This window comes from Macaca thibetana, chromosome 4 (assembly GCF_024542745.1).
Source record: "Macaca thibetana thibetana isolate TM-01 chromosome 4, ASM2454274v1, whole genome shotgun sequence".
Taxonomy (NCBI): Eukaryota; Metazoa; Chordata; class Mammalia; order Primates; family Cercopithecidae; genus Macaca; species Macaca thibetana.
The window spans coordinates 95,923,012-95,949,887 of record NC_065581.1 but is presented as its reverse complement, the minus strand read 5'-3'; the positions used below and the strand labels follow the sequence as shown (position 1 = coordinate 95,949,887).

The 26,876-nt window shown below is 35.7% G+C and overlaps 1 protein-coding gene across 4 annotated transcripts in view; it reads left to right on the top strand.

Moving 5' to 3' along the window:
• FBXL4 (F-box and leucine rich repeat protein 4) overlaps positions 1–9,597 on the top strand; it is an 82,927-nt gene extending 73,330 nt beyond the window's left edge. For all 4 annotated transcript variants that reach the window (XM_050786587.1, XM_050786589.1, XM_050786588.1 and 1 more), the window contains 2 exons: positions 2,021–2,333; positions 3,312–9,597. In XM_050786587.1, coding sequence (XP_050642544.1) covers positions 2,021–2,333; positions 3,312–3,475 — 477 coding nt within the window. In that variant the 3' untranslated portion in view covers positions 3,476–9,597. The remainder of the gene's footprint in view (positions 1–2,020; positions 2,334–3,311) is intronic.
• The last annotated feature ends 17,279 nt before the right edge of the window (positions 9,598–26,876 follow it).

Here is a 26,876-nt window from a genome sequence, read left to right as displayed (position 1 = left end):
CCTAAATTAAGGAATCGTAAGACCTGCCTGGTATTTTCTTAAGTTTCCTGCTAATTATGTGATCCTAGTCAGGTCCCTTAAATTCTTGCTGATGGTTCCTCTGTGGCATTTGCCCTGTTTTTAAAATTAGATAATGAATAAGAAAATAAATATGTCTAATATTTTGGGGGGAAAAGGAGTCCTGCATAATATCTAAAATTTAGAAGGAATTGTAGTTAATAAAGGAGGGATAGGTTGCCTTTGTTCCAGTAAAAAGTATTTAGTTTCATTTTTATTTTCCTAGCCCTGAATTTGGCATGAGTAGTGCTGTGAAAATTTCACAACAACAACAAAAAACTTTTGAGGGAATTTCTCACTGTATTCTCTGCTGGTAGAGAATTTGTTCAAATGCTGCTGAGATTGGCCAGGCACAGATTGGGCACAATCAGAATCATGGGTTTCAGAAAGTTTTTTAATTTTTTGTTTTCTAAATAAGCTAATTGGCTGTCCTGATTATCAAACCCACAGTTTTGTATTGTTCAGGTATACTCGATGAAAGAAATCCCAAACTTGTTTTCGTGGACTTCAGCATGATTCCACCATACATACACTGACATCCACAACCTTAGAAATCATTACCCCTATATCTAATCTGTCAGCCTTTGGTTCCACCTCAAAAATACAGCCCCAAATCTATCAGATTTCTACAATTCCACCATTGCTACCTTAATCCAAGCCCGTGTCATCTGTCCTTTACACTGTTGCAGGCCTCCTCAATCAGCTTCCTCCTCTGTCCCTCCCCACCATCGGCCCATCCTCCAGACAGAAGCCAGAGGTGGTTTTGCATCGGTTTTTATGTCAATAATAATATGTCACTCCTTTGCTTAGAACCCTCCATTGACTTCCTTAGTACTTGAAAGAAAAATCTAACTCCTTCATGGTCTAAATGGCCTGGCCACTGCGTGACTCTGCCCTTGGGCCATATGGATCTCATTTTTGTTCCTCGAATGCATCAACCTCATTCCTGGAGATTTCAGCAATTACCACCTCTTCTGTCAACCCCTTACACTCTGATCACTCTCACATCACTGTTTTATTATTTTCCCACCATATGTCACTCTTTGAATGTATTTTTTCCTGACTTAATTAGTCTGTGTGTCTTTCCCAAAAATGTGGACAATTTTCTCCTTTTTTCAGTTTACTGCTGGTCCTAGCATCTGGAGTGGTGCATAAATGTTTGTTGAAAATACAATTAAACAAAAGAACAAAAGGAAATAATCAGTGTAATTGTTTACTATTTTGTTTCCTTTTGATTTCTTGTGATAATTTTAATATCTGATTTTAACAAAATCAAATGAACCTCTTAAAATAACCTATTTAAAGGAACATTATTAAAGCATATAAAGCCCAAGAACTGAAATGTTTAATCCTTGATTAGTAGAGTCTTATCCTGTAATCATAAGGTAAGCACTGGACACCTCCAATAACTGACTGTTGATTAACATATGTAATCTACATTATTTTCATGTTGTATGTGCAGTCCCCAAATGCCTCATTTAACCCAAAACTAGTATCCTTATTAGTATTATCAGCATTTCCACATAGTGTTTTAGAGCCTACAAGATGCACATCAGGGAGCTCTTATATACCTGCCAAAGTATATTAGCCATATATAACATGGAAGAAAGTAGGTGCTGTCAATGAGTAGCAGCAGCAAGGTTGAAATGGTGGGCATAAAAGAAGAACACATAATCCTTTAATTCTTCATGAGAGACCAAAGACTTCAGACTGCTTTGGGATTTAATTCATTAACGTCTTCTGTCTGGAGTTCTCTTAAATGGATTTTTAAATAAATGAGTACTCCTGGCTGTTTTATGAAACGGTGGCAGATCCGTGAGATGAGTGGGCAGATCTGTATTAACAAGGATGTGGATTTGTTTAAATGGGAGCAAAGCAATAGGTTGTAATTAAGAATCTGACTTACTCTTAACAGTTTGCATGTCTGAGCATAACATGTAAAAGATTGGAATTTGATTTCCAGATTGAAGACTATGATGTGATAGCTAGCATGATAGGAGCCAAGTGTAAAAAACTCCGGACCCTGGATCTATGGAGATGTAAGAATATTACTGAGAATGGAATAGCAGAACTGGCTTCTGGGTGTCCACTTCTGGAGGAACTTGACCTCGGCTGGTGCCCAACTCTGCAGAGCAGCACCGGGTGCTTCACCAGACTGGCACGCCAGCTCCCACACTTGCAAAAACTCTTTCTTACAGCTAACAGATCTGTATGTGACACAGACATTGAAGAATTGGCATGTAATTGTACCAGGTTACAGCAGCTGGACATACTAGGTAAGGATGCAATGTATAAATTTGTTTTAAATGTCTGTTTCCTTGACATAAAAGCCAATCTCAGACTTTTTGTAAGGAGAAAGAAAATTTTTGGGTTCAATAAAAATTTTTTCCTGATAAGACTGCTTGGTTTGATAGGAAATGCAAGATAGATCAGTTAATTTAGGGAATAATTATATATGTACTTTAATAAAATAGTGAGGACAGTAACAGAGTTTTATAGTTGAAACTATCAAAAACTCTAACCATTAATTCTTGGTCTACTTGGAAGAGTGAGAATTTACGTGAGCTGTGCTCTCTATTTTTATTAAGGAGAGAAAAGAAATTGATTCATTTGCATAATGAATTCAAGCTAGTTTTTTTTTTAAGTTTCTTAATTAAAATTCTTGATTAAGGAATATTATGAAATCTTTATCCCTGATAATTCTAGTGTTTAGGAATAGTTCTACCCCATGCAGATCTATTGAGAATCTTTTCCAACTGTGGGATTTTTTGTATCCCTACTGCGTTCATCAGAAAGGAACCCTATGTAATTTTGTTACTTCTTACTTTTAGCCAGGGGTGCTAGCAGTGTCACAGTAGTTATCATTGTGCACACAATTGATACTTTGTGAAGTCACATCGCACTTGCACATTTTACATCAAATGCATGGTGAAAACCATTTTGAACTGGGGTGACAGAAATAGGAAAGTCTGGAGGAGCTGATTTGAAGGGGTAGGAGGTAGGAATGAAGATAGTGGGTAGGATATTGGCAAGATTCAGGTCCTAGATGCTAAATTGGCTGGAAAATTCAACTTTTACTTTTTTTAACAAAATCATTTCAATATGAAGTTATGTTTGAAAAAATGATTTTAATTTGTAAAGGGTTATTTCAGGTTCATTACAAACAATAAATCATGAATGGATTAATTGTTAGCACTTTATATAAATGTTATATTTAAGGTGTTCTTTTGTTTTGTTTTGTTTTCCTTAAATAGGAACAAGAATGGTAAGTCCGGCATCCTTAAGAAAACTCCTGGAATCTTGTAAAGATCTTTCTTTACTTGATGTGTCCTTCTGTTCGCAGATTGATAACAGAGCTGTGCTAGAACTGAATGCAAGCTTTCCAAAAGTGTTCATAAAAAAGAGCTTTACTCAGTGACTTAATATATGTTCTGTAATAAAATTAATGTGCTTTGGTGGGGTTTATTTTGGGATTGGTTTTGGGTTTTGGTTTTAGTTGTTTTAATGGTAAGAATTAAGATATTTGTAGATTTTAAAGAAAAATATGAAATGGACTGTCCATTAAATCAAGTAAAAATGTGCACAAATGTTTTCATAAAATATTACAAGCACTTCTCTTCAAGAATATGTGAGTGGATGATATTTTTACCTTATGTTAATCAGTGATATGCTGTAGTCAATAATATGATTGATAAAAGAATAACATGGAAACATGCTAACTTATTTTCAAAGGAACACTAAGCAATAAAGTATCATGGTATTTATGCAAAAAAAAAAAGTAATTTTTTACACCTCCATGTAAAGATGTCTTATTAAGCCTGTGACCTGGCAAGTGTTTTGTTCAGTATGTACAAAATGGTCAGAGCTAGTTGGAGAAAGAGACCTGCTTTTCCAGCTGTTTGGTTATTTCTTTGAATTAATTGTTCAACTGGAAAATTTGTAGTTTTTCTAGCCAGATGTGGTGGCACACACTTGTAGTCCTAGTGGCACAGGAGGTGGAGGCAGGAGGATTACTTGAGATGGGATTTTGAGACTCTAGTGTACTTATGACTACACCTGTGAACAGCCACTGCACTCCAACCTGGGCAATGTAGCAAGTCCCTTTCTTAAAGAAAATTGTAGTGTTTCCACTTTTCTTCTGATATTTTTGTCTATTTCACTACTGGATAATGCCAATATAAAAATTTTGGTATAATCAAGAATAAGAGGTAAACTACTAAATAAAAAAGCTTTCCAACTGCTATAAGCAGATGCCTTAACATTTTGCAAAAGGTAAAGTTTTGAGGTTTCGGAATATATGTGGATTTTCTTTATATATTAAAAAAATCATAAATGTGGATATATATATATATAATTATACAAATTATACAAAAACATACATTGTTTTGTTAAAAAATTAATTAATTCTGCTACTGAGAAAGTAGAAAATATTTTGTGGCACAAAAAGGCACAGCTGTTTTGAACAGAAAACTAATATTAACTTTAGTATAACGAAATTCATTGTCCTACTCAGTGCAAAATGGTTATATTCCAGCATCCGCACACCCTCGCGTGATCCTGTAGAACTGTGGTAATACTGTAGCCACTAAAATAGCCGCTAATGTGGCTATTTTATTAATTTTAATTGAATTCAAGTAGGACTTAACTGTTTCAGTTGCACTAGCTACATGTCAAGTGTTCAGTAGTCATATGAGGATAATGCTTCCTTTGTGCCTGGCCCTGTTTCTTGTGCTTTGCATTTACTAATTCAATTCTCACAACAACCCTGTAAGATAAATGCCATTACTAACCCCCATTTACAGATGAGGAAACTGAGGCAAAAAAAGATTGAAGAATTTACTCATGATCCTAAAGCTGCTAATGGCAGAGCCAACATATAAACCCAGGCCATCTGGCTTCTGAGGCATTGCATTCAACCTGTGCTTTTAAATGTTCAGGGTAGCTTCTGGCTCTAGGGCAGAGGTCAGGAAACTTTTTCTATAAAGGGCCAGATAGTAAATATTTTAGGCTTTGTGGGCTAAGAGGTAAAACTGAGATTGTTATGTAGGTACTTAAATAACTGGAGAGAAATAACATTTGCACAAAAATTTTATTGACAAAATTCAAAACAATAATTGAGAACTATCTTTTTGTAATACGGGTTTACCAATGAAAATAATTTATTTAGGGGGAGGATCAAAGTTAATGTTTCGTGTCATTAAAGTTGATTATAAGTACTTACTTGCTAATGCTGATGTGTAATAAGATTTTACGTATCTTACTTCTGAATATAATTTTTGTTGAGCATATTCATCACTTCGAAGGTAACTTCTTTGGATATTTTCCTTTTAGCATGTTATTATATTGCAGCTTAATCACTTCCAATTGAAGATTAGGTAGGAGCTTCTCAACTGCACTGGGTTAAATCGATTTTGAAAAATGGAAATTTCCTTTGCACTTGCAAACTCCAAACTCCAAATGGGAACTATAGTGTGAGCTACAAATTTGTGTGAGAATGGAGATCCCACTTTGTTGTCTTACCTTTTGATAGCACAGGAAATGTGTAAAGCAGCTTGTTGTTACTTGTAATTCAAATAGTGTTGTCATCAAAATGACTTTTGTTGACATGTTTCACATGTAAACACTTGTTTTGCCTTGTAATTTTGGCTTGAATTCATTTCAAAATTTTATTAAGTCTTGAGCAAAAGCTAAATTCCAAAGCCATTCAGTGTTCCATAATAGTGGTTGAGGACATGTCTTCTTTTTCAGAAAAATGTCAATATCAACCCTGCACGTAAAAGCTCATAATAGAACTAACACTATTATGCCAGTGTGGTTGGGCAAATTGGAACATTCATCTTCTGTATCTGACAAAAGATAACTGAACCATTGGTGTTTAATCTGTCAGAAACTATGAGAGAAAATGAAGTTCACCATTGATACTAGTAGTTCAATAATACAAAGTTGAGTCAAATATATCCCACAAAGTACCTGCTGATGAATAATACAGTAAATAACCATAGATTTTAAATACCTTCTTACCTTTTCACTGGCTTAAAAAATTTGACAAACTTAAATCTTTTTGCTTCACACATTTTAGCACCACCAGTTGTAACACATCTTAGCAGATTCTACTTCAGGTTGCATGAAGTTTGTGTTTTCTTCTTAGAAAATATTCATGCTTGTAATTGTTCCACACAGATAATTTATAGAGACTAATTTCAGTCACTTCAACATTGGCATTGACTTATCAAATAAGCAATAACTAGGCAGTATCAGTAACATCTGTTGACTCATCAAGAGCCAAGGAAAACCACTCAGGGTCATTTGCCTTTTTTATTGACTGTTGATGTTGTTCCCAGTGTTCTCAATTCTTAAAGCAACCATTCTTGCCAAAAGGCTAATTTAATAGTCTTAAGCAAGTTTACTTTGGGCACGTTCCTTCAGCTGATGGAATCAAACACAATTTAGTCATCGTTAGTAAAATGTTTTCCTTGCTTGGTTAACAACTGAATCACTTTGGCTGCGACTTTATCTTCATTTTTGATTTTTTTTTTTTTTCTGAGACTGAATCTTGTTCTGTTGCCCAGGCTGTAGTGCAGTGGCATGATCTCAGCTCACTGCAACCTCCACCCTGCAGGTTCAAGTGATTCTCCTGCCTCAGCCTCCCGAGTAGCTGAGATTACAGGCACAAGCCACCACGCCTAGCTAATTTTTGTGTTTTTAGTAGAGATGGAGTTTTACCATGTTGTCCAGGCTGGTCTTGAACTCCTGACCTCAAGTGATCCACCCACCTCGGCCTCCCAAAGTGCTTGGATTATAGGCATGAACCACCGCCCCTGACTGCACTATATAGTATTCTTTAAGAACAGCTCTAATGACATTGCATATTAAACATCATACTCTGACGTGTCATCTGATTTTTAAAAATCCATATACTAATGTGCCTTAAAAATGTCACTTCAAGTCTACTTTTCTTTTTTTCTCTTGTTTTGATGTTATGGGTAAGCACTAGTAATAAATTTAAAAATATTGTGGTATGACAATATATGTAGCACTCAAAATGTTGGTAACTGCATTACTGCAATTTTTAGTGTGCCAAGGAGCAGTGCAAAATGATGACAGCACCACATAAGCCTCTTTTGCACTTACTCAACTCTGCCATTCTATTGTGAAAGCAATCATAGACAATACCTAAATGAATGAGTGTGGCCGTGTTCCGATAAAATTTCATGAGCACTGAAAGTTGAATTTTACATAATTCCTTGTGTTACAAAATACTACTCTGTTAGCCATTAGATTTTTTTCAGCCATTAGAAAATGTAAAACTATTCTTATGAGCTGGCTGGATTTGGCCTGTGGACCAAATCTGTGACCCCTATTCCAGAGTATTTTCGAGTCAGTTAATCCATGCTTGCCAGTTCCAAATTTTATAAACCACATTCAAACCTGTTAATCCGCTGTTACCTTTCTCATTTTGCCGTTTAGGTTTTAAAATGAAGAGCAGTGTTTTGTTAGAAAAAACAAAGTGTTTACCATAACAAGAAAGATATGTAGACAAGAAAGATATTTATGTAGACTCTCTGTTCATTAAATTTTGAAGCCAGATGACGCATTGTTAGTTTTGACAACTGACTTAAATTTTTGTATAATTATTTATCTTTGCATTTTGCTCAGGTAAATTATCTTCCCAGAGTCTAAAAATAAAGATATCTCTGATCCTGTTTAAAAACATAAATAATCCTCTCAATGTAAATTGTTTTGAAATAAGATCTTAAAAGTACAAAATGTAGACAATTAATATTCAGGTGCTTAATTTTGAGCCAATATGTAGAAAAGAAAAACTAATTTCTCTGTGGCAGTATTTTTATTTTTTGGCATTTCCCAGGAATTAACTGAAGACTAAAAACTCATATGTGCAAGTGTAATGACACTAACCAAAGAGTCAGTAAAAATTACACTTGGCTACCACATATGTATGTATATATGTATGTATGTATGTGTGTGTATTACATATGTGAGACAGGGTCTCTATTGCCCCAGGCTGGAGTGCAGTGGCATGATCTCAGCTTACTGCAGCCTCAATCTCCCAGGCTGAAGCAATCCTCCCACCTCGGCCTCCCGAGTACCTGGGACTACAGACACCACCACGCCTGGCTAATTTTTAAATTTTTTATAGAGACACAGTCTTGCCATGTTGCCTGTGTTGGTCTTGAACTCCTGAGCTCAAGTAATTGTCCCACCTTGGCCTCCTGTAGTGCTGGAATTACAGGCATAAGCCACTGTGTCCGGCCCCATGTATGTTAATAGTGAATGTTTGGCTTTTCATTTGTTTCTTTCAGCTAGTAAAGGATACCTGTTACAGACACATCAAAAATTTCACTTTCAAAGTCATTTTTGACACATCAGTGCTGCATCTACTTTTCTCCCTTTAGCTCATTTGATATTGATACTTCCGAGAAACTTTATAACTACCCTTAAAATCTTGTCAGTGACCATTAACTGCCAATCATCACCTCATTTCCTTTTATTGACAACATACTACTAGAAGCCTAGGCTGTGAGTATAAAACCATAGCTGTTAGAGTGATTTTTTGGCAATAGCTCACATTCTGTTAAGAGTCATTTGCTTTAATCAAAGATCATGATTTTATTTTATTTTTTTTATAAGTAGGGATGGGGCCAAGATTACTCCTCTGGCACAGCAGTAAGTGTACTCAAGGTCTGTGCCTGTAAGCTTGAGTATTTGGCTTAAATTTTGTACATATAAATACTGTTAAAGGTATATTTGACTACATTTTGAAAGGAAAAAGGTAGTCCTGCTAAAATTGACATTTAGGGATATTTTAATCTATGTATTTGGTAAAGTAATTAGTGAAGTATTAGTTATAAAAATTTTAAGGAAAACATTTAAAAGCACAATAGTCATATCAGATAGAGTAGAATATACCAAAGATAAAACAAGTCTCTGTTACAAATGAAGTTGTCTGTACAGACAACTGAGATATTTTAATTTTATTTACATAAAAATGCTGTTCAATATCTAATGATTTCTGTTGTTTGTATTCTGTACTTTAGAGTAGTAAAATAAGTTTGAGTATCTCTTTAGTTCACTTTCAAAATTGATCATTTCAGGACACCGCTGAACATAACGGAAGGTTTGGGAAAATAGGTTTGTGTCACAGCCCCTATGAAATTATCAGCCTAGATGAGGAGCCATCGCCTGTGTACAGAACTCTTAACAATCCATCCACATGCTGTGAAATGACATCAATTTGGGTGCATTTTAAACCCTGAGATTACAGGAGTCTGCAACTACATTCTAAACTGAGTTCACACTGTTATTTATTTCTACCTTCTCAATCATTCCTCCAAATTAAGATTTACTTAAAAGTTTGATTTGCTACTTAAATGAAAATTTGATACAGCGTTTTCCTCCTTTTACTCCCAGAGCATCATGTATTGGCCTTTTGTAGAAACCAATTCCTTCATTACTATAATTCTTCTGTTGTTCCACAGTTCTTAGCCCCAAACTACTTTTGGTGAGCTAGGATGGAATGAATGACACTGTGTAGTCAATATATATTGACAACAAAAATACATTGATAGCTTTGAGCTAGGCACAGATTGAGGTAAGGGTGCTGGGTATAGAAAAGGCATACAAACAACCACAGTACAATTTCCCAAAATGGTTATGTATCAAGACATTTAGGTTTCTTTACTGCTGAACTTCAGGGACTTTAAAAGGCTAATGGACAGACACTGTGAAGGTGAGTTAAGATTTGTACTGTTTGCCAGACTTCTGTGAATACCTATCAACTTCTCTTAGAAATTAGTTTTTCAGAGCACAGTTTGGAAAATGCCACTAACAGCATTGTAGGATGTATTATGAAAAGTATTCACTAAGGTCACTTTTAACCTTCTTATTAAAGATTATGCATTGTTGGGCAAAGATTTCATGTCTAAAACACCAAAAGCAACGGCAGCAAAAGCCAAAATTGACAAATGGGATCTCATTAAACTAAAGAGCTTCTGCACAGCAAAAGACACTACCATCAGAGTGAACAGGCAACCTACAGAATGGGAGAAAATTTTTGCAATCTACTCATCTGACAAAGGGCTAATATCCAGAACCTACAAAGAACTCAAACAAATTTACAAGAAAAAAACAAACAACCCCATCAAAAAGTGGGCAAAGGACATGAACAGACATTTCTCAAAAGAAGACATTCATACAGCCAACAGGAACATGAAAAAATGCTCATCATCACTGGCCATCAGAGAAATGCAAATCAAAACCACAATGAGATACCATCTCACACCAGTTAGAATGGCAATCATTAAAAAGTCAGGAAACAACAGGTGCTGGAGAGGATGTGGAGAAATAGGAACACTTTTACACTGTTGGTGGGATTGTAAACTAGTTCAACCATTATGGAAAACAGTATGGCGATTCCTCAAGGATCTAGAACTAGATGTACCATATGACCCAGCCATCCCATTACTGGGTATATACCCAAAGGATTATAAATTATGCTGCTATAAAGACACATGCACACGTATGTTTATTGCAGCACTATTCACAATAGCAAAGACTTGGAATCAACCCAAATGTCCATCAGTGACAGATTGGATTAAGAAAATGTGGCACATATACACCATGGAATACTATGCAGCCATAAAAAAGGATGAGTTTGAGTCCTTTGTAGGGACTTGGATGCAGCTGGAATCCATCATTCTTAGCAAACTATCACAAGAACAGAAAACCAAACACCGCATGTTCTCACTCATAGGTGGGAACTGAACAATGAGATCACTCGGACTCAGGAAGGGGAACATCACACACCGGGGCCTATCATGGGGAGGGGGGAGGGGGGAGGGATTGCATTGGGAGTTATACCTGATGTAAATGACGAGTTGATGGGTGCAGCACAGCAGCATGGCACAAGTATACATATGTAACAAACCTGCACGTTATGCACATGTACCCTACAACTTAAAGTATAATAATAATAAATTAAAAAAAAAAAAAAGATTATGCATTGTAATTTTGTTTCTTTTAAAAGTATTTTTTATTTATTAAGAGGAATCCTTGGAAGTTACTAATATTTTGGTGATGTGATTTTAAAAATATTTTTGAGCGTGATTACTTTTTATTTTGACCCATAATTTCTAAGTCCATTTTTTATTAATGTATTATAGTTTTAGAACATTCATTTACTTCTAGTATCATAAAATTCTGTGAAATACAACTCGTAGTCTAGTAATTGGGAATACCTTAAGGGCCTGCTGTTCCAGTTGATGATTTTAATTTGAATATTTGTATGTAGGACTTAACTGTCAAGTGCTTTAATTAATATTTACATGTTGTGCTGGTCCATAAACTATTTTATCCATCCATTATATAGTAATAGAAAAAAGTAGAAATTTTAGATTAACTTCTGATAAGTGACTATTTTAAAAATGTTTATGTAACTTTTGTAAAAAAGTATAGTAAAAATTCACTGCTAGCATCTGTTTTGCTGAAGTCTGAGAATGAAGGAAAAGGGGTAGTTTATCATGAGAATCATTTCTTTACAAATAAATACTTTAAATGTGAACCCTATTATATGTATAGTCATACATACGTATACATACATGTATATATACACACCTACATATACTTATTTCAGCTTCTCCAGTAAATATATGCTAATTTTGTTAAACTTTTTTTTTTAGTGGGAAGTTATATTTCTGCAACGCTTTCTATAGCATATTTATAAATTGCTGCTAAGATTACAAAAACCAAGGCAAGAGAATTGTTAATACTAACATAAATTCTGACACACCATTCTTCTTACTTGATATGTTTTTTGCTGACAGATACCCCAAATAGAGTCAATATTGTTGAAGCCCTAGTAACTTCATTTGAAAGTCATAAAAATAACTCCATCCAGTAAAATCTAAAATAAATGTTCTTAAGTCCTAATAATCAGAAATATTTGTCAAATTGAATTTACAAGATGTGTCCCTATTATATGTTATCTTCACTGTCAGCAGGGTATGTCTGGACATGTGCACAGAAAAGAGAAACACGTAGATTGAGGACTGTTCTGCCTTTGTCTTTCAAAGTGCCTTCCGCTTTACGATCTATATACACTCCTTGCAAAATCAAGAGTCTTTTTCATTTCCTGCTCTAGGTGCATCCATTTTACCAGGGCCTAGAGTATGAATGGAGAGTGCTCCTGGAGCATCATCAGGCCACGTTCCTCAGTGCCTTCAGCCCTTATAAACCTGTGTAGCAAGCCACTAGCTTCAGTTCTCCATAACCTTAGGTCTCCCCTCATAAACATCTGGGCGATTAAAAAAATATTTTAAACATTAAAATACCAAGTGTCAAAGAAGGGGAATTTCTTAAGCCTAGTGGTACACTGATAAGTGGTTAGCTACCAACTCTTGGGAGAAAAAAAAGCTCCAATTTGTAGTGCTTCCCAATTTTTGTCATGTAATACTCCCATCTGGCTGATTTCAAGCTATCAATGTGAAGTCACTTAATGCTGAGTTGGAATGAGACACACATACTTTGCTCTTTTGAGATGATATGAACTGGCTCCAGGTCCCCTCTGCCAGATAAAGTTATTAAACATTGATCCCATAATTTCTGAAAAATAGTCATAATAAGCTATAGCATTACGTGTAGTTAAATGATCCTTCAAAATCTATGAAATTCCTATTTGCCATCAAATACATTACAAGAATAAAATTAAAAGAAATGTTCTAAACAATAATAATCTAGGAAAATTAAGCATATAAAAGCTTTGAAAAATTTTATAAGCAAATTATTTTGCTGATGTAAATCTGACATAAATCATATAAATTGATAAGAGCATTGTGTGTTTATGGGATTATAATTTTTTTAAAGAGTTTCCCTGTATTTCCATGGCTTTGAAAATTATATCCCCAGATAAATTGTGGCATTTCCTTTGTGCATGTTGGTGCAATTTTACATTATGAAATTGTCGTGTAGATTCATTACACCTATTTTCCAAACAAAAATGACCATAATTCAGATATGAACCTATCATATACCAAGCTCTAAACCGTATAAAAACATTCTATCACTAATGTATTTGCAGGCACATTAATAAGATATTTACCCATTTTGTAACAAAGATTCTTGATCAGAAAACCTCAGAATTTTTACTTTTGATAATCTGTCTGTTTCAGGTACCAGACTTGATCCAGATTTGGGAGCTTGTATGTATTAGCTTTTATTAGAGTACAATGGGTAACAGACTACCTCCATTGTTTCAGTAGCTTTCAACAACATGTATTTTTCATTGTGTGGCTTGTTGGCTGCTGTGGGTTAATTGCTGTGGCTGCACTTCAGGATGTGATTCAGGTTCAGGTTTACTCTATTCAGGCCCCAGGCTGAAAGAGAAGGCCCTACCTGGGATATGCCCTTCTAGTGGCAGAGGGCATTAAAGCAAGAGAACTGGCAGCATTGTGAAATGCACTGAAAAGTTCATCAAGTCTGTTTGCATTGTGTTGACCAAGCAAGTCACGTGGCTAAACCCAGTCATTGGTCAGCAAAGTTGCTCTTCCTATAGGGAACCATTGTAAGTCACATCCAAAGGTTTTGGGAACAAATAATTCTGAATAATAATACCCGAGGTACTACAGTGTACTACAGATATTTCAGCTCTTTAAGTAGCCAGAATATCTCAATATAAAACAAAATAAGATCTTAATTTTTTAAAAAGAAGTATAATATTGAATACACTGGTTTAGGTTCAGAATTTTTAGAAAGATCCTCACTGTTTTTAAGATTTTACCCAAATAATCACCTAATTCCATGGGAAATAAAAAATAGGATTAACTAATAGAAATATTTCCGAAACGAGTCGTGAGGAATCCATAATCAACTGTGCTACCTTTTGACTATTTAACTTTGAGTCTCAACTTCCTCATCTGTAAACTAAGCAAGTTGTTCCAAAAGGTTCCTAAGGTCGTTCTCAGTGTAAAGGTCTCATTCTAATGCTTTTTTATTGTCACCTAATTAACAAAGCATATCCTGCAATTTTTATTATAGTTTAACTCAGTTTTTTTTTAGAAGTATTGCAGAGCAGTAAAACTTTAATTTTCTTTTATTTGTATCCCTCTATTCAAAAATGGATTTGAGATAAAGTAATAGGATATGATCTTCCTTGTTTTTACTTAGTATTCAAGTAGCGGAACCTAGCTTTAAAATAGTCAAATCACTAAAATTCTCTTCCTTTACCATAGAGTCACTGATTTAAACATGTATATGTAAGAATCATCTGGAAGCTTGTTTAAAATGTAAATTTCGAGTCCACAAACCCCTGGAGATTCTGATACTACAAAGCCAGAAAACTACATTTTTAACAAGTACCCCAGGTTTCCGAAGTAACCTAAGCAGTACAAACCCTATAAATTATTTTGGTGATAATAGGGAAAAAAAAACCTTTCACATGCTGGGATACTACATACTTAGTATAATAATTTAAAATTAATTATTAATACCATGTGTCTCATTATTTGGTGTTTGTATTTTATCTTTATGAATTAATTTTTGTCACTACATTTAGTGTATTGGACTATACACTAGTCCAATGCTATAAATTGTCACTGTAAGTGATGGTATTATTTTCATATATAAAGTTTAGAAATGTAGAAACCAAAATACCTTAATGTTCCTTTGAAATGAAAGTGCTTTGATTAGTATTAGCATTCCCCAGAAACATACAGGGTAGGTCAATCTCAGAATGAAATACTATGAAATGAGAACTACTGTTGAATTAGTGCATCCAATCTCTTTGCTTCTTCCTTGTTTCCTTACAATCTAGTCCTCCTTTTAAAACATAGTCAGATAATGTCATTTCTGTGCCTAAAACCCTTCAGAATAAAAACCAAAGCCCTTTATCTTTGCTACCTTTGAAACCTTATGTCCCCGGCTCCTTCCCCTACTCCCATCCCCACCCCCAGCTCTCTGCACCCTGCTCCTTGCTGAAATACTCCACTTAAAATGCTCTTCCCTATGTATCTTCAGCCCTCCAGGTCTCACTTTCTTCAGATCTCTGCTCAAATATTGCCTATGCACAGAGGCCTTTATTGACCACCCAAACTAAAACAGCATATTCCCCTCTCCTCATCAATCATTAGCCCTTATAACTTGCTATAGTTTTATTTATAGCACTTTTGACTATTTGACATGTATTCATTTGTATCCACTCCTCTATAATTTTAAGTTCTTCAAGCACAAGTACTTTGTCTTGGCACTGCTATATTGCTAGGACTTAGAATAGTATCTGGCACATAGTAGGTGCTCAGTAAATAATTGTTTGACAAATACTGGTGATTACCCACAGCTTGGCCTGTCTCCAGTATAAGGCAAGGCTATTAAAATCCAAGTTTAATAAAGTAGGCAATGTTTTTAAAGGCAGTTTTATTTTCTCTTAATTTCCCATCTATTTGAAAGTCATTTTAATTTAAAATACTTTCAGAATTATCATCCCTTTTGCAAACTCTGTTCTTCCCATCTTTTTCTTGTCTGTTTTTCAGATATATGTGATAATTTATTTTGAATTATGGCAATTGAAAGTTGATGTTTAATTTCAACAGGATTTAATTACTTAATTGAAATATGAAACTCCAACTGTGAATTCAATGTTGGGGAAAGCACCAGATTTACCTTCCCATAAGCACTTGACTTTCATGGGATACATATATGGGAAAGGTGTATGAATGGCTAATAACATTCAGAATTTCCTCTGAAAACTAGAAATCTTGATTAAAAAACTGACTAAAAGAATAATTTGGCCAGGTGCAGTGGCTCATGCCTGTAATCCCAGCACTTTGGGAGCCTGAGGGGGGCAGATCGCTTGAGCCCAGGAGTTCAAGACCTGGCTGGGCAACATGGTGAAACCCTGTCTGTACAAAAAAATACAAAAATTAGCTGGGCATGATGGCACACACCTGTGATCCTAGCTATTTGGGAGGCTGAGATGGGAGGATGGCTTGAGCCAGGAGGCAGAACTTGCAGTGAGATCACACCACTGCATTCAAGCCTGGGTGACAGAGCGAGACCCTGTCTCAAAAAAAAAAAAAAAAAAAAAAAAAAAAAAAAAATCTGGTGCATGCGCTCTAACACAATATACGCACTGGTAGAGGTTATTATGCCATAAAGATATTCCTGTCTGTAACAAAACCAAGGTTCTTTAGACCAGAGGTTCAAAGGACTTTGAATATTGAAGGGAAAAAAGTAGCTGTTGTATTAAATATTTTTAGTAAAATAAGATTGAACCAGATTAAAACTGTCCACTTTTTAGGACATTTCTCCCTCTGTGGCCCAGACTTTTCTGTTTATTACTTTACACCTGCTCTAGTGCTTGGAAATGCCCATGTGTCTGTACACTGTCAAGTGACCTACAGATCTGCTTGGGCTAATGCTCAAGTAACACCTGTCTTAAGAACTTAAGCTCAGCACCAAACAGTTGAGTAGTGGACCCAGCAGTTTCTCCAAATGATATACAGCTTTAGAGTCCAATGAGGCCCGGCTATGGAATCTCCTATGTTTAGCACACAGAAAAGTCAGTTCCCTGAAAATATGATAGTTCTTGTGTCATTTTATTACCAGTAGACATACCCTAAATTATCTGTAAGATTCCAGCTTTTATGCAATCATACCTAGTGGCAGGTTCATTACATTGGACCGCTTCCATCATAGAAGGGGCATCATTTTCTTCTTTCTGGGATAAACACTTCAGATATGGATTTGCCTTCCCTGCACACAGTGCTTCTGCCAAAACTACCATCTGTGGACTTATGAAATGCCTTATCTGCCATCATAGTATTCCATAAAGCATTACTTCTGATCAAACAAGGCTCATGAAATTCAGTGGTCTTACCATGTTCTGCACCATCCTGAAGCAGCTGGCTTGATAGAGTGGTGGAATGGCCTTTTGAAGGTCAGTTACAGTGCCAGCTAGGTGACAATACTTTGCAGGACTGGAGCAAGGTTCTCTGGGAAGCTGGGTATGTTCTGAATCTGTGTCAATATATGGTCCCATCTCTCCCATAGCTAGGATACACAGGTCCAGGAATCAAGGGGGGGAAATGGAAGTAGCACTGCTCACTTTTACTTCTAGTGACCCATTAGCAAAATTTTTGCTTTCTATGACCTTATACTCTGCTGGCCTGGAGGTCTTATTTTTAAAAGGAGGACAGCTTCTACCAGGAGGAACAACAATTATTCCGTTGAATTGGAAATCAAAACTGCCACCTGGCCCCTTGAGGTTCCTTATGCCTTTGAGTCAACAGACAAAAAAGGTAGTTATGATGTTGGCTGGGGTGATTGATCCTGATTACCAAGGGACAACTGGAATGCTAATGGAAGGAAGGAAGCATATGTCTGGAATATCCCTTAGGGCTGGCTCTTAATATTACCATGCTCTGTGATTACGGTCAATAGAAACACAAAACAACCCAATCTAGCGATACTACTAATATCCCAGACTCTTCAGGAATAAAGATTTGGGCCACCCAAGCAGGTTAAGAACTATAACCAGCTGAGATGCTTGCTGAAGGCAATGGGAATGGGTAGTGGAATAAGGTAGTTATGAATTCTAGCTATGACCACATGACCAGTTACAGAAATGAGGACTGTAACTGTCTTGTGTATTTCCTCATACTGTTTTGAATATGTGTATGTGTAGCAAACATCTGTGTTTTCTTTCCCCTGTTATCTCCTTATCATGTAACATAAGATGTATTGACTTTATATCATAGTATTTAAGTAGTGTTAACTTTATAGTATTTAGGTTATGGGATATGGAGGAGAAGAGAAAACATCATCCAGGGACTTTGCATCCTTTTCTGAGGAAAGGCTGTATTTTTGGTTGTACATAGGATTGTTTTATCATTTTAGGTGGAAGTATGATGATGTAGTTTGGATGTCTGTCTCCACCTAAATCTCATGGTGAATTGTAATCCTCAGTGCTGGAGGTGGAGCCTGGTGGGAGGTGTTTGGGTCATGGAGGCAGATCCCTCATGGCTTGGCACTGTCTTCATGATAGTGAGTGAGTTCTCACGAGATCTGGTTGTTTAAAAGTATGTGACACCTCTCCTACCCCACCTCTCTCTCTATCTTGCTCCTGCTTTTGCCCTGTGAAGTGCCTGCTCCTGCTTTGCCTTCCATCATTAGTAAAAGCTCCCTGAGGCCTCACCAGAAGCCCAGTGATGTTAGTGCCATGCTTGTACAGCCTGCAGAACTGTGAGCCAGTTAAACCTCTTTTCTTTATAAATTATTCAGTCTCCGGTAGTTCTTTATAGAAACACAAGAACAGCCTAATACATATGACTTTGTTATTGTCTTTATATGATGATTAAGTGTGGTTCAAGGAGACGCATATGGGTGCCAACTTGGCAGGGACTGGACTTGTGATGGTTAATTTCATCTGTCAACTTGGCTGGACCATAGGATGCGCAGATAATTAGTCAAACATTATTCTGGGTGTTTCTGTGAGAGTATTTTGGGTGAGAGTATTTTGGATGAGAGTAACATTTAAATTGGTGGACTTTGAGTAAAGCAGATTGCCCTCCATAATGTCGGTGGGCCTCATTTAATCATTTGAAGGCCTGCAGAGAACAAAAAGACTGCCCTCCCTAATGCAAGACAGAATTTCTCCATCAGCCTGCCTTTGGACTTCACTGCAATCTTGACTCTTCCTGGTTCTACCACAGACTGCCTTCACAAATTGGAACACTGGGTCTCCAGCCTGCTGGCCTTCAGACTGGAACTTCAGAGCATCAGCTTTCCTGGGTCTCCAGCCCACCAGCCTTCCCTGAAGATTTTGTACTTGCCAGCGTTCATAATCACAGGAGCCAATTCCTATAATAAGTCTCTTTCTCTGTATATACACATTCTTTTGGTTCTGAATAACTAATATTCTTCCCAATAAAGCCAAAAACACTAGTGACCTACAATTATATACAGGAAAAGAAAGATATTTTATTAACTGGATTCAAAACATTTTACAGGTTCTAAAGTCCATGACAGACAATTACTCAGAGCTAACAGAAGTTTGCACTATATATACTTTATCTGAGAGATCTAGTCATTCATTGGATGTTAAGTGTGTAGACTTTTCTACTAGCATACTCTTGCCTACCTTACAAACATCGACTTAATCTTTTTAATAAACACCATTTTTTGTAGGACTTTTGCTTAAGAATATTTAAGTTAAATATTTTATCACTGCGTTTTAAAAAATTCTGTAAGCTAACATAACACTGATACACAATGAAACCTACTTTCAACTTTCATTTATTACCAATAATGGTGATTTAGTTTCTTTTTTAGTAAAATGTTTTTTGATGCATCCAGCACTACCTAATATATGTAAGCTGAATACAAGCTAGGAAGCAAAATAAAAATCAGATTAAGTATTTTGCTACTACATTCGTTAAATCAATTATGATACTGGGCTACAGAAAAAATTACAAAATTATGGAATATGGTTTGAAAATCTCAAACTTTTGTGAGATATTGAGGCTCTGTAGAACAGTTCACAAAACAAAATGCAAGAAATTATGTATAGTATTCATAGGCTTCTTATAAGAAAAAAAGCAATTTTTGAAGTTCCTTCAAGGACAAAAGATAATGGATGTTTTTATAGTTTGCATCTGGACTAACTCTATTGGCATCATTAGTGGTAATGTATTCCAGAAGCCATTTAATGTAATTATGCAGATAATATTTTTTTCATTAAGAATGTTGTGGAATTTCAAATAAGAACATTTTTAAGATGAAATATTTTACTTTTTTAAGAGCAGTTTTCTCAAAAGATCTATTACCTATATAGAAAGAAATAGGAAAACTGTAGGTTAAAGACTACCAAAAATCCTCACTTTTGTAACTCACCTACATATTGGTTCAACCAATAAGTTGCTAAGTCAAGATAGAAAGGAAAAAGTTCCTTCACTTTTATGTCTTAGCCTAGAGATGTTTAAAATATAAGCATTATTATATTAAAAGTACATTGATTATATGGACATGATTTTTAATTCCTTTTTTTTTTTTTTTTTTTTTTTCTATTCAGCCACCTTTTAACCTTTCTTGAACCTCCATCCTGACTTTCTTTGGAAAAACACCACTCTCAGACTCTCAGGACATGTGGTTTGGGTGGAGCTATTTCCTTGGTTTTAAAGATTGATATATGATGTGGAAACTGGGCAATCAAAGCACCTCCCCACTTCCACACTCTGCCCCTATGTACTTGCATGCACGCGCGCACACATGCACATGCGCACACACACACTCAATAAAGTTTTCTGGGCTTGGGTGGCTGGGACTTCTGGTAGTACCAAATAGATGCCTAACATACTACCAAGCTTTCTAGACATCAGAATGAGTTCACATGCCAGGAAAGGAAGACAACCAGACTCAGTCCTGATAATCTAGTTTGTCCTCAGGGATAGAGCCACTGCAGAAGTTGCATGATCTAATAAATCTTTGTTTGAGTTTTTTTGTTTGTTAAGTCTATGTTAGTTTTAGTTGTTTGCAAATGAAAGAGTCCTAATAGTCATACACTACTATTTTTTAAAAATATATTCTTACAAGCAACTCTTTCTCCTACCCATTTCTTAAAAAGGACAATATCCCTTTGTCATTTCCAGTTGTTCCCCACAGAAAGTATCATCCTACTTCTTCCTGCTAAATATCACTTTCTCATATTAATAAACACTGCAAAATCATTTTCTTCTATTACCCCTCGTAGGTTTGAATTCTTTTCCAACTAAGGATTTAAATTGAGTCAGCTTGCACCTAATATTCACCTGCCTCTGTTCTTCTAGAGGTTGGTATGAATTTATGGTCTTGGGTTATAAATTCCTCGTGGCACTTATAAGTAAGATTGATATTTGAGTAGTTCAAGGTTTCCCACACACTTAGCAATAAGTGTCAAGCAGTATCATTTGGACTGGTTAGTTGAAAATTGTATCTAGTGTAAAGTCCTTCACTCACATTTGACATACCTCAGAGGATTGTAAGTTGGGCAGGAATGGCACCTCAAGAACCTTTAAATGTTGAGTTTTACCCTGATGCAGAACAGGTAAGATTTTTTTCTTTGTGAAAATTTTCCTATAACTTGACCTCACAGTGCAAATATGCTAAACTTACAACACAAACCCATTCTCATATCACTCTTTCAGTTATTTGTTGCTGTAGTGTAACCCTTCAAAATGTATGTCTTAAAGCAATAAAGATTAATTATTTCTCACGATTCTGTGGACTGTTTGGGCAATTCTGTTCTCTGGAAATGGGTATGTGTTTGTGTTGTGTTGGTATGTATTATGTATCTGAGCTCACTTGGGGCTTCATTCAGCTAGCTGATTGGCTGGGTTTGGGGTCAGCTGGGTTGTTTGCTGGGTACCTCGTTTCTCCTCTCAGCACTTACAAGACTGCAAAAATAGAAGTTACAAGGTCTCTTAAAACTTAACTTTGCAAGCCATCTAGGGTCATTTCTAAAACTGCATTTTATTGATCAAAACAAGAACCAGCCCAGCTTAGGTAGGGTTGGTGATGGTGGGAATAACTTTACCACTTGAGAGATGTGGCAAAATCTCACTGTAGAAAGTGTGTAGGATGGAGGCTCTTGTGACCATCTTCGGGCACAATCTACCACACTTGTTTTTATTTATAATTGGAGAAAAAAACTATTATACCTTTTTTATTTCTGAATCCTTTTGATGCATACGGCAGAATTCTTCCTGAATCATTTGATACTCATAAAAGTATTCAAAATGAAAAATGTTTTTCATTCAGAAGTAAATATTTCTGAAGTGGAAACTGTTAGAACACTCAGTTATTTATAAGTCACACATATGCTGGGATATTTTCTTTTTCTTATATACACAACTGAGCTGATAATCTGTAAAACATATAGGCCTTGCTATTATTTAAAAAGGCAAAATATAAATATTGTTACCACTATCCATTCTGTCTTTTACTTTTCTCTGTAGTGTTTCAAGTTTTTGAAAAAATAAATGGTTTGGAAGGGCCATATAGGCCTTTAAACCAAAATATTGCATTATGTAAGTCTGAAAAGTGCAGCAGTATATGCAAGATGATTGTCTTTTGCATTTGAGATACTTTTAAATGTTCTATGAAGTGTGGTTTATTCAAAAGTTTTACATAATTCATATAGTTTTAAAACACAAACTCTCAAGTATACAAATATGTGTGTAAAAATATAAAGAAATTCGTAGAAATGGTAAATACCAAATTCAGCATGGTGGATACCTCGGTTGAAGAAGAGAGGAAAAGGCGATCAAGCAGCTGTAACTCAGGAGAAGTAACATGTTGGCAGTGCTTTATTTCTTAAACTGTATGGTAGGTGTGCAGGTAATTGGTAAATTTTTCTTTTTATCTTTCTATGGAAAATACTGCAAAATTATAAAAATTTTATATTTTATATTTATCATCTAATTAAGATGCCATTCAGATCTATGCTACATGAAGCTCTTTCAGAAATAAACTTTTTTTATTGGTTTCTAAAATGCTGCCTCACTATAGAGATAATTCTGAAAATTCAGCCCCCCATGCAGTTCCATTTCATAATAGCTTTTTCTTTTCTTTCCAATTTGAGAGACCATGCTAATAACAGCAGAGAAGTAGGGCATCCTGCAACTTTTCCCACTCCATACATACACCTTCTAACTCAGAGCCAGTAGCCTCTCTAGTCCACTTAGTTGCATCTGAGAGGTTATCGTACATTTTTTCAAATATACAGGGGTATATGTGGGAGTAGTATGTCTACATCTGAAAAGATGCTAGCAAAATGACTCCGAAAACTTTAATTCCCTTAACAAATTAGAGCAAAATTTTATTCTGACAACTGTTAGAGAAAATAATTTCTCATTTTTTCCCAGCAGCCTAAAAATTTTAATTTCTAACTAACATTTTTAGGTGAAAAGTATTTTTAAAAAAATTCTGAATACTATGTAGGGAGCTTCCAAGTAAAAGAAATTAATGACCTCTGGTTAGCTTTCTTTCAAATAGGAAGTGGAAAATAGAACTGACTTAGGTTGACTATCTATGGCATAGAGAAGAAGAAGAGAAATTATATGGAAGTCAGTCCACGCTCTGTTTTTATTTTTCCCCTAGCTTTATTAAGGTATAATTAACAAATAAAAACTCTATATATTTATGGTATATAACATTTTGATATATGTATATATTATGACATGATTACATCAAGCTAATTAATACATCATCCATCGGGAGGCCAAGGCGGGCAGATCACGAGGTCAGGAGATCGAGACCATCTTGGCTAACATGGTGAAACCCCGTCTCTACTAAAAATACAATGAAAAATTAGCCAGGCGTGGTGGCGGGCGCCTGTAGTCACAGCTACTGAGGCAGGAGAATGGCGTGAACCCGGGAGGTGGAACTTGCAGTGAGCTGAGATTGCGCCACTGCACTCCATCCTGGGTGACAGAGTGAGACTCCGTCTCAAAAAATAAAAAAAATAAAATAAAATTATATATATATATATATATATATATATATATTCCATCACTTCATATACTTATTGAGGTGAGAATATTTAAGATCTAATCTATTAGAAATTTTCAAAAATACATTGTTGTTAACTATATTCATCATAATAAAAAATAGATCTCCATAACTTAGTCACCTTGTCTAACTGAAACTCTGTACCCTTTAAGCAACATTTCCCCACCCCCACCTCCAGCCCCTGGCACCATTTTACTCTCTGTTCTATGTGTTCAACTTTTTTAGATTCCTCATGTATGTGACATCATGCAGTATTGTCTTTGGGTGCTTTGCTTTTGTCACTTAACATAAATTTCTCTAGGTTCGCCCATGTTGTCACAAATGACAGGATGTTCTTTTTTAAGGCTTCGTAGTATTCGTGTGTGTGTGTGTGTTATTCCTTTATCCATTCATCCATTGATGGACACTTAGATTGATTCCATATCTTGACTATCGTAAATAATGCAGCAATGAACATGGGAGTGCAATTATCTCTTTGACAAACGGATTTTATTTCCTTTGAATATATATCTAGAAGTGGAATTGCTGGATCATAGGGTAGTTCTATTTCTTTAATTTTTTGAGGAGACTCCATACTGTTTCCCATAATAGCTGTACTAATTTAATTTCCAACCAATAATGGACAAGGGTTCTTGTTTCTTCACATCCTCTCCAACACTTATTTTTTCTCTTTTTTATAGTAACCATTCTAACAGATGTGAGGTGATATCTCACTGTGGTTTTAATTTGCTTTTCTCCAGTGATTAATGATGTTGAGCTTTTTTTTCATACACCTGTTGACCATTTATATGTCTTCTTTTGAGAAATATCTATTCAGGTCCTCTGACCATTAAAAAAATGAGCTATTTGTTTTCTTGCTACTGAATTGAGTTTCTTATATGACTTGGATATTAACCCTTTATCAGAGGTATGGTTTGCCAATATTGTCTGTTCACTCTGTTGATTGTTTCCTTTGCTGTGGAAAGCTTTTTAAGTTTGATGCAATCCCATTTTTCTATTTTTGCTTCCCTGCCTGTGTTTTACGGTCAAATCCAAAAAAATCATTCTCCAGACCAATGTCAAGGAGCTTTCACACTATTTGTTCTTCTAGTAGTTTTACAGTTTCATTAATTCTTTAATCCATTTTGAGTTGATTTTTTTATATAGTGTGAGATACAGGTCCAATTTCATTTTTCTATGGGTGGATATACAGTTGTCCCAATGTAATTTATTGAAGAGACTATCCTTTCCCCACTGCGTGTTCTAGGCACTTTTGTGAAAGATTAATTGACTGTAAATGTATAGATTTACGTCTGGACTCTCTATTCTGTTCTATTGGTCTATGTGTCTGTTTTTATGCCGGCACTATACTGTTTTGATTACTTAACATTTTGCAACATACTTTGAAATCAGGTAGTGTGATGCCTCTAACTTTGTTGTTTTTGCTCAAGATTACTTTGGCTATTCAGGCTCTTTTGTGGTTCCAGATAAATTTTAGAATTGCTTTTTTCTATTTCTTTGAAAAATATCATTGGAATTTTGATAGGGATTGCAATGAATCTGTCGATCATTTGGGGTCATATGGACATTTTAACAAATATCAATTCTTCCAGTCCGTGAACACAGGATATATTTCCATTTATTTGTGTCTTCAATTTCTTTCATCAATGTTTTATAGTTTTCACTGTACATCTTTCACCTCCTTAGTTAAATTTATTCCTAAATATTTTATTTTTTGGTTGCTATTATAAATGGGATTAATTTCTTGGTTTCTTTCTCAGTTTTTTTGTTGGTGTATAGAAATGCTACTGATTTTTTGTTTGTTGGTTTTATATTCTAAAACTTTATTGAATTCATGTACTAGTTCTAAAAGTTTTTTGATGTAGTCTTTGGGGTTTTCTATATGTAAGATCATGTCACATACAAACAGAGACCATTTTATTTCATTCTTTCCAATTCTCATGCCTTTTACTTCTTTTTCTTGCTTAAATGCTCTGGTTAAAACTTACAATACTATATTGAATGAAAGTGGTGAGAGTGGGCACCTTAGTCTTGTTCTTGATCTAAGAGGAAAAGTTTTCAATTTTTCGTATGCTCTGTATTTAAAACCAGGCAATCTCAGTTACTTTACACTATATTCAAGAGAATATTGGCATATTTGTGTTCCACTGGCCCCTATTCAAATTGCCTTCCTTTTTCCTAACTGAAAGCAATACAGTGTACCACTCCTATCTTTTAAAGTCTAGGAAACCTTAGAGAGTGGTTTTTGTGTTTTAGGAAGTGATATTAAATATAAACAAATGTCTTCTCTCCAAATATGACCTCCCATAGTTTTAGTTGACTGAATGTGTTAAACAAGGAAAGTTTAATGTATGTCTAAATTTCTTTAAAATAGACTCCTTTCTTTAGCTGTCTTGGAAACAAATAAACATTTGGATGAAAATATGTGGCAGAAGATACATGAAAAAGAAATGATGTGTCTCAAGCAGGTCTCCTTCTCAAGCCTGGCTGCCGTCTTTCTATAAAACTTTCTCCACACCATGGATAGCACCTACTACAAATGAAAAATGTGAGGCCTCTGGCCAGGCGTGGTGGCTCACGCTTGTAATTCCAGCACTTTGGGAGGCCGAGGCGGGCAGATCACGAGGTCAGGAGATTGAAACCATCCTGGCTAACATGGTGAAAGCACGGCGGCGTGGTGGTGGGTGCCTGTAGTCCCAGCCTACTCGGGAGGGCTGAGACAGAAGAATGGTGTGTACCTGGAGGTGGAGCTTGCAGTGAGCTGGGATAGCGCCACTGCATCCTACCTGGGTGACAGAGTGAGACTCCCTCTCAAAAAAAAAAAAAAAAAAAAAAGAAAAAGGAAAAAAATGTGAGGCCTCTGATCATGTAACCCCGTCTCTACTAAAAATACATAAAATTAGCTGGGCGTGGTGGTGGGTGCCTGTAGTCCCAGCTACTCGGGAGGCTGAGACAGAAGAATGGTGTGAACCTGGGAGGTGGAGCTTGCAGTGAGCTGGGATAGCGCCACTGCACTCCTACCTGGGTGACAGAGTGAGACTCCCTCTCAAAAAAAAAAAAAAAAAAAAAAAAAGAAAAAGAAAAAAATGTGAGGCCTCTGATCATGTACATTTTTTTCCTTCACATTCTCGCAGTTACAGAGGTACCATTTATTAGCATGTATGAGGTTCTTAATGAAATTTCCTGAATTGAAATTAAGTTGCTTTTACTAGGGTCAGCACTAGAGGTAGTTTCAGTAAATAGCTAAATGTTGCTGAAAAACCTGC